At 43.1% G+C, this 12,641-nt stretch overlaps 1 protein-coding gene across 2 annotated transcripts in view; it reads right to left on the bottom strand.

The window, feature by feature from the left end:
- The window catches only part of GABRB3 (gamma-aminobutyric acid type A receptor subunit beta3), a 200,876-nt gene that overhangs the window by 117,314 nt on the left and 70,921 nt on the right, over positions 1 to 12,641 (bottom strand). Inside the window, exons 2-4 of one of the 2 annotated variants that reach the window (XM_039548258.1) lie at positions 7,779 to 7,826; positions 570 to 661; positions 353 to 420 (exon numbers count right to left, since the gene is read on the bottom strand). In XM_039548258.1, the coding sequence (XP_039404192.1) occupies positions 353 to 420; positions 570 to 661; positions 7,779 to 7,826 (208 nt within the window). Of the gene's footprint in view, positions 1 to 352; positions 421 to 569; positions 662 to 832; positions 1,026 to 7,778; positions 7,827 to 12,641 lie in introns of those variants that run through there. The other variant, XM_039548267.1, reaches the window with a different exon arrangement.

The following is a 12,641-nucleotide window of genomic DNA, read 5'->3' as shown; positions in this document are numbered from 1 at the left end:
CGCCGCCAGCCCGCCCCGCATCTCGCCGGCTGCGAGGCCGCCGGCAGAGCCCCAGCGAGCTCCGGCCGCCCGGGGGGACAGGGGGAGGAGAAGGGAGGGCTGGTGCAAACCGGCGGCCCGGCACACTCGCGGAGGCGGCCGCCGGCAGTGAGAGGGAAAAAGGGGGGAAGGAGGAAGGCGCGTCTCCAGGGAAATAAAGTTTTCAAGCGAAGAGGGCAGCGCTCGGAGCCCCGCGCAGCCCCGCCGCCGTCCGCCGAGGCAGCAGCGACTTCGTGAGAAAGGAGGGATGGGGAACGGGCGGCCGTGACCCGCGCCACAGCCCCGGCGCCGGCCGGGCTCGCCCGCTACTCACCATGTTGACTTCGGAAACCATGTCGATGCTGGCGATGTCGATGTTCATCCCCACGCAGACGGGCGGACCTGCGAGCAGACCAGACCTTTACCAGGCAGCGAGAGGTGCCGCAGCAGCGGGGGCGCGGTGGCCGGACCCGCCGTGCGGGAGAGGCGGCAGCGCCGGGGCCAGCTGGGGGGGAAATCTCCAGGCGGCAAGCCCGGGTAGGGCGACTCACCTCCGAAATCCGGCCGGAGGCGGATGTCGTAGCCCTTCAACAATTTATCCACAGTTTCTTTCACGAAGGACATGTTGCCGGGATCGTTCACACTGTGGGGAGAGAGAGACGGGGGTGTCGGGCGGGAGGGGCAGAAGCCGGGGTGCGAAGGGCCAGGGGCGACAGCGGGAGCGGGACCGGAGGGGGAGGGCGGGGGGGAGCGCATCAGCTTGTTCCCCTGGAAAACGCATCCCGCGCGGCCGCCGGGGCACACTGGCACCTACCTCTGGGCGCAGCAGACCACGGCCACCAGGACGGGAGCAGAGAAGATCCCGAAGATCCTGACTCCCCCAAAGCCCCACATCCCTCCGCTCCACGCTCCCTTCGCGCAGCAGCAGCAGCAGCCGCCGCCGCGATCCGGCTGCCCCGGCTGCCGCTGAGGAAGAGGCGGAGGCGACAGTCCCCGTTCTCCCCCCACCTCGCCCTCCCCCCCCAAAAAAAAAATCCCCCACTCCCTGCCCCAGCACCACCACCCGGCCCGCGGGAGCCGCCCGCGCACCCGGCTGCGCCCGCCCCGCGGCCGGACGCCGCCGAGCCCCGGAGGAAGCTGCCCTCCGCCGGAGCCCGGCCAGCCGCCTCCCCTCCGCCCGCCGCCGCCCGCCCCGCCGCCTTCCCGCCAGCCGGGAGGGGAGGGGAGGGGACGGAGGGAGGGCGCCGCCGTCCCCCGGCAGAAAGCCCGAGTCGGGGGCGCCGGGGGAGCGGGGCTGGCGGGGCCGGGGCCGGCAGCGAGGGGCGGTGGCTCCCCGGGCACCGCCTCGAAGCACGCCCGACCTTGGCACGGCACCGGCCCCGCGGTACCTGCCTGGAGGCGGCGATGCTCGCCGGCAGCCCCCGCGGGTTCTCCCCGCAGCCGGGTCCATCTCCCCGAGGTAGGAGCGGGACTGCGGGGGCAGGGCAGCCCGCAGGGTCCCCCCCGGAGCCGGATGAGAGGCGGCTGCCCGACGCCGTGCTTCTGTCCTCCCCTGCCCCTCGGCCTGCCTCTCTGTTTTGGGGTACTCTGCCCACCTGCCCCGTGGCCCATCCTGGGAGCGATGCCCGGAGCGAGCCGCTGGGGCGGGAGAAGGAGCTGGCCTGGGAACCCTGCCGTGACCTGCAAGGGCCTGAATGCGTCCCTGCCATGGCCAGGGATGAGGTGTGCATGTACAGCTGACAGGCCTGAGGGTCCCTTCAGCCGTTCCTGCGAGGGTGCCACCAGCACTGACCAAGATGGACATGCTTTGCCAGGCAAATCTCCACTGGGTTCAAAACGCGTGTAGGCACGCTTGTCATACGGGACAGTAATGAAGGTAAACGGCACTGGTATCAAAGAGATGTAAGGCGAGAGTTGTCCCCCTGTCAGCTTCTGGATGTTGTTAACTTTGTATAAAACATTGGTTGGGTGAAGGCAGCACAGTTGTTACTATTTTTAATCTTCTTCCAGGTTAATTAGTTCTTTCAGCAGGACTAGTTGACGTGGAAACAGAATGCTGACTTAGCTATATTGGTTTTGGTTCCAGAGGCAGCTCCTCACCGCTGGAGCTCTTCACCATGCTCTATGAACATACAAACATGCCCTTGGCCAGCTTCTGATTCTCGTTGCATTGCAATCAGCAGCCACTGGTCCATGACAAAGCGCAACATTTCAGTAGCCAAGGGAGAGCAGCTATGTCTTTCTTTTGCACTTTTTCTCTTACCACCTGTTTTTCCTTCCACATATTCTCTTCCCTTTGAGAAACTGCTATGAAAAGGGTGGACATTGAGTAATGTTGTGGTGTTACGTACAGGTGAGAAAACATGGGTGGCTTTTCCTCTGTCCTCAACAAATTCTTGAAAAGAAAGACAAATGCAATCCATTGTTCTGACCTTGTTGCTTTTGCAGTTATTAATAAAGATTCAAATAAAAGAAGGAGCAGGCTCAGTTTTAAAAATAATATTAAACTCTATAGGCAATGCAAAAAAATGTAGAGAAACTGAGTGTTGCCAAATCTTGTGATTTCATGTTAATATTTGGGTTTTTAATAGTACCATAATTACTATGATTATAAAGTAAGGAAAAATCTTAGCTTTCATTTAAAAACCTTATTAGGCTTATGATGAAAGCCTGAGAATTGTGGCACGAAGCATACATAACTCAAGGGCTCAAAAATGAAAAGTCAAATAATAAGTAACTATGTAAGTAATTTTAAGGCTCTGGGTCCTAATGGTTTTTTAATGCTATGAATGGGCAGTATTGAAGACCAGTTTTTTCAAAGACTTCAGAGGAAGGGAATTTAGGGAAGGGTACCAATTCAATTCTGTCCCCCTAAATTCTGAAAGAAAGTATTAACACCAAAGAAAATATTTCTCATGAAGAATTTAACGTGGTTTAAAAGCACATTTAAGCACTAATAACTTTTCTTAAATAGATTGTCAGTTTTATAACAGAAATAAAAAAAGTTAGAGAACAATATTTCTGATTAATGTGCTATCCTGGTACTTTGGAAACACATCTGAGGTAGGAATGAATCAACAGTGCTGTAGAGTCTGTCATATTTTATCACACTTCATTTAAGTATTTGTCTTCTTGATCTTACAGAGCAGCCATTTCCATTTACTTGGGAGCAGCATAAAGATAATCTAGGCTGGAACTGATGGAACAAGGAAGTATTTAGTGGGTTATGGAGCATTTGTTCCTTGGGACTCTGGATTCAATTAGGCTTAGTAATAACCAAAGGATGCTAAAAGTTATAACCAATCAATGAATTTCATGAAAGGTAAAAATCATCTCGACTTCTCTGTGACATGGCATTTGCAGTGAAAGTAGCACTGTGGGTTTTGTCTGGAGAAAAGGCTCAGAACAAAGCTTCTGTGGCAATGGACTGGGGGTAAGACCCACCCAAGACCTGCGCTGGGCAGAGTATTCAAGGACATAGTGGAAGCCCAGACTTTTGGGAAGCTATTTAATGTGGCCAATAAGGAAAAAATGGGCACAGAAATAGACTCCTTGTCCTCCCTCAAAATTCACCGCCCTGACTTTGCTTCTGGAATTAGACTCCGAAACATCTCCTTTCAAAAGGCAAGCAGGTTATCTCAAGGAATGGCTGGAAGGAGTCTGGGCACTTTTATTCACTAAAGCAAAACAAAGCATCCAATCACAACTTGTAGATTGTCCATCCAAGAAAATCCCAAGGATATATCTCCTGAGATAAGCCCAGACTGCAGGACCTCAGGGTAAACCTTTGTTTTTTGCAATGTTCCACTTTTCAGCAAATAGTTAAGTAAGGGAGAGGGAAGGAGTTAACATAACTCTGTGGCCTAGTGGTTTGGCTGTTGCCTGGGAAGTACTGTTATTTCGTAAATAATCTAGCGACTCATTAATTACTGGATAAAATAAATCAATGTTCAGTGGTATAAGGAACAGAACCCAATTCTCTCCTCCTTTTGGGTGTCTTCATAATTGCTCATTCTCACTCTTTCTCTTTTTTCAATGTACAGTCTTTCTGTCCCAGTAAAACTATCCCTGTAAAATACGAGACTTTGAACATTGTAGCTCAGGGACTAAAATTCATCACATTTTCTACAACTTTGGTGAATGTTACAGCCTCTGGGCCACTGGACAGTTAAGATCTATGCTCCTGATCAAATTTTGTTGAATAAGGTAAACACAGTGTATGTTCTTTACTTCCTCAGCACTGCCAATATTGTAAAGGCCACTTGAACAATGGATAAGTCTAAACTGCAAAGGCAAGCGTTATGTGTGAAAGGAGCAAAAGGACTGTCCTTGGTCCAATGCAAATATGTGTGGAAGAATACAACTGCCAAGCCTACATGTGAAAAAAGTCCTTGGGTAAATTGGATTATAATGGATTCATCAACGAACTCTGGGTTAGCAGATACAGGGGCTGATCTCTAGAGCAAAACTCTTGCTGAGGATCTGATATCCATGCCATACTCATTTGTTTTGTGTTTGATTTTTTTTTTAATCCCATTAGGGAAAGTTGAGAAATCTGGTCCTCTAAAGTAAATGCTCATTAGCAGTTAAAGCAATGTGCTGCTGGGGTGCATTTTTCAACTCACTTTCAACTTTGAGAGGAGTTGTGTTCATGTATTCTGAGACTGCTCTGAGACATGAACCAAAGCACAGTAAGTGGGAATGATCAAATGATTCATGTTGCAAGCACAATCCTGGTCTGCAGTAAAATGCTATGTAGATGCATCCATCATCTTATTTCAGAAAGAGCTGGAACAGAGCACACTCAGCCCCTGTCAAAGGACAGAAATGGCTGAAGGCAGTGGGATTAGAATGAGAAGCAACTCAAAATTTTGGAACAAATTCCAGTTTCCTTCATCATTTTCAGTACTAATGGAGATACAGAAGAGGAGGCAATGACAGGAAGGCTAGAGAAGAGGAGAGATCTGCTCACAACTGATGCATTTGCAGTACTACCACTATCAGTCACCAGATTGTAGGAGAATGCCTGGCTTGGGAATCAGGGAAGAAGTATTTGATCACACCATGCAATACACCACTGAACTCCTGTGCTGGAAAGTGGTACCTGACAAAGTGAACTTAACTCCACTTACACATTGAGATCAGAATCATTTATCAAATATTTTATTTTTCATTTTCCTTTCTGGCTTGTCTGTCATTTAACTGATTCTGACAAAGATCCAGTCTTATCCTGAAGCAAACTGCAATCACAAAGGGTTCAGAGATACAAAAGAGAGACTGAAACTAAAAGAAAGTGGGGAGAATTGTTGCTACAGCTGAAATGTTGCCTTCTGAGGAACACAGGACATTAATCTTACTAGGCTGAGACCCATGCTGCTGCTTACCTACTCTGCCTTGCAGCAATTTTATTAGCCTGCTGGTTTAACCTGCTGAGAAGGTGTAATTAATAAAACTGGCTGGGAAAAAATCCACAAGAAAATTTTCAACTCTTTTTTTTTTGTTTTTCTTTTTGCTAAATCTGACTTCTTTTTCACTTTATGAAATCACAAGTTGAGGATCATTTTTGTCAAAATACCATACAATAGAAATTAGTATTTCCTTCAGAAAGCTCAACTTTCTTATTTTCTGTCCTGCAGTATCTCAGCAGGAGCAGAGCTTTAGAGTGACAGGAGGATGCTGGGAAGCATTAGGCTTAGGGAATACTCTGCACTTTGGCAGTTTTTTACACTGTGTTTTGCCTGTTCAGATAATGAGCAGTGTTTGTTGGACATACTATGTGAGGAAAACAAGATTATGTTCATTTACTATATATATTTATCAGAAACCATATGTAATATTTTCTGATGTTGGGTAATACTCAACAGTTTATTTAACTGACAGTGAGTTTATACTCATTGTCCCCATTTCTGTCAGGCAGATTGAAAGCAGCATTGCATGAATCCATTTGCTTTGGTTGCATAATTTGCTGGTCTACATTTAATTATACAGAAATATTAATGGTGTTATGTCAACAGTTCTGATGTAGTGGAGATCTGAATGTTTCAGTGGGCCACATAAAGAATAAGTTATTAATCCGTATGAATAATGGGGGAAATTTGCCTTTAATAAGAGGCATGATCCAAATTGTCTTGAACTGTTGTTTAAATTTCAGATGGGTATTTTTTCTTCATATTCAAGAAAATAGAATAAAAATTTGAATTATCTGAATGAATTTAAAAGTGTATTCCTGCATCATTCCATTCCTTATGCGGCAAAACCTCTGGATTATGCACATAGTGAGTCAGACACATCAAAATAAGAATCCATTGACAGTTTGGCAGAGGAAGAAATAATCATGGCTCTTTATAGCTCACATTTTTTCATCATGAAGATTAATGATTATGCACTGAAATAACACAAATACATTAGAGAAGCCTGTGGCGCATTAGAAATACTATTCTTTTAAGTCTCTGTCTTGATGAAAATAGAGTCTTTTGAGAAAAACAGACAAGTAACTGAGTTACAACATTTTTTTTTTACTGTAACTGTAGTTCAGGAAGTGCTATTTTATATAGGACTTCTTTGTTAAGTTTCTACTTGAGTCGATTCATCTAAATCCCTTTGTCAGGAGCACATTATTCTTAAAAAACCAGTATGCAGCAGTTACCTTTTTTTCTTTAAGGTTAATTAAAACCAGAAGGTTGTAGCCCATATATTTATGTCTTCATATTTATTAATACCTTTATGAATCTCATTTGATATAATTATTGTTTATGCAATTTTTTGCTAACAACAGCCAGAATTCCAAGTTAAGATCCCAGCCTCCTTTTGCAGGAGATTATACAGAGTGAAGAAGACAAGCATGAGTTCTTTGAATTGCTTATATTTAATATTATGTATATTTAAAGGAAGACCAAGTCAGGGTCCTAACTGATGCATCTGTATTAGGACTAGCTAAAACAAAAGAGATTGGTTCCTGGCATTTCCATCCAAATGTCCCTTTGAATTTTAACAGAGGAAAAGAGGAAAGATGAAGAAAAAAAACACCAAGGGGAGGGAATGCAAACACTTCCACATGAAACAGCATAAGCAATGAGAAGGAAGTGAAGTGAAATTATTTCATTTTCTAGACACAGTTGTGGAAGTGAAACTCCAAGGTAACAAAGAAAAAGCTATAGGTAGTGAAAATCTGAAGTATGTCTTGCTCTTATCCTTTGAGAAGAAAACAAATCCTTTTTTGCTTATGCTGAGGAATGCCCTTAACAGGAACAAATCCATGAAGGATGAGGGGAAAGGAAAGGCTTCAGAATGCGGAGGTGTGTTTATACAGAGGCTGCATCTGCAGCCTTCTCCTGCCAAGACACAGCGCTCTGCTGGTCTCTCTAAATGCATCCTCTTTTCCCAAGGCTGTGCCAGCTAGCCCTTTGCTCTTATTCCCCAAACATTGGCATCAGAAGCAGACACAGTTAAGCTCATAATACACAGATCAGGATCGTGGGCCATATTCCATCTGTGAAATAACTCATAAATTAGGCTGGTTGTGCAACTGTATTTCTTTGTCATATGTACTGTACACAGAGGGGAAATCACTATATTTAAAGGGGAAACATTATTAGGTATATACGGAATTGTGTATGATGGGTTAAAATATTTTTCATTTTGCCTTAAAGATTATTTTGCGGCTCAGGAAAAAAATGTTAATAATGATTTTTAATATTTTGAAGGATATAAATTCTATTACAGATAATAATCACACTCTTAAAGTACTTTTAGTAACTCACCTTGTGTCATAAATTGCATATAATTTTTTGTTTTCTTCAACGGCATTCCTAAAAAGAGAGAAAAAGAGAATATTAATTTTGTGCCATGTGTCCATTGCCAAAAACCCCTCTCATTGATGGCCCTAAACATTTTCAGACCACCATTGTAGAATCTAGAAACAGGGAATAAAATAACCTATAAATTGACTTGTTCAACACCTCACATGACAAGATTGTAATAATCCTTTGGAAATTGCCTAAGTGGGTTTTTAATTATAGATCCATGACTCTGTTGCCAAGAAATGAATAAAGAAAAAAATAGTAACTGCTTCTGTGAAAAACACAATGAAAAGATGTTTTTGATAGAGCTATGTGAATAATTTTCAGCAATGCTTTCCAATTGATCCAGATGAACATTATCCCACTCAGTTATTTCATTATTTTTTAATAAATAAAACTAAAAGTATACATTGAAATCTAATGCAATGTATGCAATGTGAGTAAATAATTTACCTCTGATATTTTGAATACTTTTATGTGTGATTAAACATTGAGGTTCATATAAAAAAAAAGACATATTGAAAATTTGAAGCTGGAGTCTCTATTTTTAAGCTTTTTCAACTGAAATCCATGTGACTTTGCAGAATGCATTTTGCATTCTTTAAGTAGGAAAAAGATGGTTTTTGTCTGAACTTTTTTGTTGGACTGTTTCTGAACATGTGAGAAAAAAGTACTCTTCGGAAATAGTGCTACTGATTTGAGGTAGAGCAAGAAATGTTGTCTGAAATGTGTTGGCTTTGCTGGGATCAGCAATAAAATATAAGTTTTAGCTAAGTAGTTTCTGAGAAAGCGTGATGAATCTAAGAGGCACTCCATAATAAGTATTGATTTGTATCTTAAAATCTGATTTATGTCTCTCTGCATTACTTTACCTGTCTGCTTAGAGAAGTTAAAGAGAAGCAACTAAAAGCATGGGGTAAATGACCCTGAATTTGGATGCATTAAGCTCCACTTACATGGGAAAAGTTTGGGTTTGGTCCCTGTTCCTGGAGTGGTTATGCCTTTCACATTAAATATGCACTGGCTAAGGGATATTAACAGATGAATTTTGTGAATACTCAACTCTCTTGGGCATTGGGTGAGGAGATGTGGGGCCTCTCTCATGTCTTAGATCTCCTTGAAATAGCCAGTGTGTAAAACACAACTGGTAGTGCTGGGCTGGGCTCAGCTTGGATCCGCAACATCTCGTCCATTTAAGGTGCCCTGAGTTACCTGAGACACTGCATAGAGTTGTCAGTTACCACACAGGACCTACATGAGACCCACACTCTACTGGAGAGTTAATTGGAGTTCCAGGGGAACACCTTGGAGAACTCCAATGGCTCAGAATGCTTGTGTATGGGACCTGGGCTGAAACTCTCAGGTCAGGTTCCACCCTAGAGAAGGATCCCCAGCTTTCTATACAAAGGCTACATTAACAGAGTTGACTAGATCTCTGTTGACATAACGGGAACACCCGGGTCTTGGGTAGACACCTATGTCTAGTCTGCAGATTAATCCTACTCCCAATTTCACAATATCTTATGTTCTTTTGATTGTTCTGGCATCAAGATTCACAAACCACGTTGCTCTGGATTTAAAGATCATAGTATTGTCTGCCTACAGCCACACCTGGGCATGCTCTGTTGGGGTTTGATTGATATTCTCAAGTACAGTTTCATTTATTCTCCACAATTCTTAGCTGTCTTTTCCTCCGTGACCCCCATTGGGTAATTTCTTGAGCTCGGCAAAGGAAAGAGAAGAGGAGGAAGAGCAGAGAAGTAGCATCTGAAGCCTGAACACTGACCCAAATATAACTCCTGATTATAGTTAGGGATCTCATATTGGTAGAGTGACATGGTCAATGCTGACACAAGAAGATGGTTGGGCTCTTTTCTAAAGTGCACATTGCAACCTGCTGCAAGGTACTGGAGCAACCACTCTGCATTTGCAGAGGCTGGATACAGAGAGTCAGGGAGCATGCTCAGCCTTCATCATCCTTTAGGACTATGCTCCCAAACAGCCAGTGACACCTGGGAGACAGACACAGCTCAACCTGTAACCATGACAACTGGCATGTGACTTACAGCAAATTAGCTATGGGTGGAAGAGGGTACTACTTCTAAATGAAAATCTACAGTATAGATGGAATAAGTATCTGGTTTCTATCTCATTATCTAAATATATCCATAATCATAAGATAAAAAGAAATTTGAATGTAATAAGAGTCTTCTTTAGTTAGTAGATTTGTAAAAATTTTAAGAACCGTGCAAAATGTCATGTGTGGCCACCCTGTGTTTATAACTTTTGACAACTGTCATCAAAAATGACAATGGCAGGATAGGACTGACTCTAGTTTCCTTATTGGTAGAGAGATTATAACAGCAAAGGGAGATCAGGAAAACCATTAAGCAAATGTAACAGGAAAGAGTCAAATGTAATCTTTTAAGTGTTGAAGTTTCACAGTCAGGTTTTATTCAGACTGATCATGCACTCCATTTTTTTCTTCTCTTGCAAAAATGTAGACAAATCTTAATGCTGAAATTGTCTTCTTCAGCAGAGTAGTAAAATCACGTGATCTCTGCACTGAAAAATGCTTTCTTGTGAATGAGGAGCAAATGGAGTTCAGGAGTCCCCTAGCATGGCTCTGTCTGCCTGTCACCAATAGAAGACATGCTTCTGAAAGTATTACAAAAGTAATTCCCCCGTGACAAAAGCAGCACATTAAAAGTACTTATATTAAAAGGACTTTGTTGTATATGAATATCATTATATAATTGATTATTCCCATTAAAATGCTTTGCATCCTTATCACAACTTTAATGAAAGAACAAAACTGCTTTGAATATTATACATGCACTTGCCTAGAGCCACTATTAAGCAGAGAGGCTTTGTGTGCAGCCAGGCAGTTGTTGATGGTAAATCAAATGGAGGGCATATGGTTTCAGTATTGCTGCTGGTGGAGTTTTTGTTGCTAGAAAGAGCTAATGTTTTGCATTTAGGATTATTAAAGTAACAGAAATAGTAGCTAATCTTTTCCCCCTTTTTCCTCTCCAGCTCTCTTGAAGGCCTACTCAATATATACAGAAAAACATGCTATGAGCAACCTATGCTGAAATGTTAGGACTTCCCTGAACTGCAAACTTAGAACTTTGTGTGTTTTTTTAAAGACCCCACAGTTTCTGGATAATACCATGACTCAGAATGCCTCTGGTTGGGATTCCTGCTTGCTGATGTAAGCACTAGAGATTAAATGTGTAAGTCTGAGCCAGTTACCAGGTACTACTTTAATTATCAGTGAGGACAGCAAAAGCAAGTCCAAAGACTGAAAGAAACTCAAGAGGCTGAAATAGACTAAAATAGTGTAAATGAATCACCCTCCAGAAGTATCTAATAACTATGAACATATAGCCCATAGCTAGCAAGATATCTAACTTTTGGGTAGGTAGTATTGCCTAAGATATATTACATTCGTGTGATTTAATGGGAATGAAGGCAAGATCTGTTTCAGTACATTGAGCATATTGCCCTACAAAAGTTTATTAGATAAAGATGTCTTTAGGTTGGAGCTCCATGAAGAATATCTCTGCTAATGTTAAGTGGGCAGCAAAGAAACAGAAAAGCTGCTAAGTTAATACTTTATTTCTGGAATTGCTGGAGTCTTTTATCCAAATGTAAGTAAAATTTTAAACAAGGATCATCCCTTCTGGATTCAGGTCACAATACAAAGCAGCGCTGGTGGATGAGTAGCTGGACATGACCCAGCAATGTGCACTTGGAGCCCAGAATGCCAATTGTGTCCTGGGCTGCATCCAAAGCAGCGTGAGACCCCACCTGTAGTGGTGCATCCACCTCTGGGGTCATCAGCACAGGATGGAGATGGACCTGTTGGAGCGAGTCCAGAGGAGGGGCACCAAGATGATTAGAGGGATGGAGAACTTCTCCTATGAGGAAAGACTGAGACAACTGGGTTTGTTCAGTCTTGAGAAGAGAAGGCTTTCGGATGACATAATTGCAACCTTTCAGTACCTGTAGAGAACCTATAAGAAAGATGGAGAGGGACTTTTTACAAGAGGATGTAGTGACAGGACAAAGAGAAATGGATTCTAACTAAAAGAGAGTTCATCTAGGTTAGATATTAGGAAAAAATTTCTTATTATGACCATGGTGAGGTACTGAAACAGGTTGCCAAGGGATGTTGTGGATGCCCCATCCCTAGAAGTGTTTAAGGCCAGGCTGCTTGGGGCTCTGAGCAACCTGGTTTAGTGGAAGGTGTCCCTGCCCAAGGCAGGTGGATTGGAACAAGATGATCTTTAAGGTCCCTTCCAACCCAAAAAATTCTATGATTCCATACTTCAATGCTAATGAATCACAGGATGCTTAACAAGTACTCTTGACCTTATGTATCTAACAAAATGATTCAGCATGAAAATATAGATACAAAGACTAATTTTATAGCTTGTAAGACAATGCTAACAATAAGGAAGTGAGATTTTAGCTTCAGATTTGAAAGCATCTGAACATGGAGGGCCACTACTGAGAAAAAAATACTTGCTTTTTCTACTCTGGGAAGAATTCTGTACATCTCACATAAGCTATTTACAAACAGGAAGAAAAACAAATGTGATGCTAAACTCACTCCCCACTCAGGGAATGTACACCTCATTATTCACCGTGAAATGAAGAAAATAGAGTTGTTGGTTGACCCAGCACACACAGTAGAGGCCAAATGAACCCCATTCTACATGACTTTGGTGCAGTAACTGTTGGTTGCAACAGCAAAACCCAACTGTAAATCTTCCTCTCTAGAACAGCTGATTCTGGGCTTCTACCTCAAGATTGTTC

This window comes from Corvus cornix, chromosome 1 (genome assembly GCF_000738735.6).
Source record: "Corvus cornix cornix isolate S_Up_H32 chromosome 1, ASM73873v5, whole genome shotgun sequence".
In the NCBI taxonomy this organism is placed as follows: Eukaryota; Metazoa; Chordata; class Aves; order Passeriformes; family Corvidae; genus Corvus; species Corvus cornix.
Note: the sequence above shows the minus strand (reverse complement) of the source record. Positions and strands in the feature narration are given on the sequence as shown.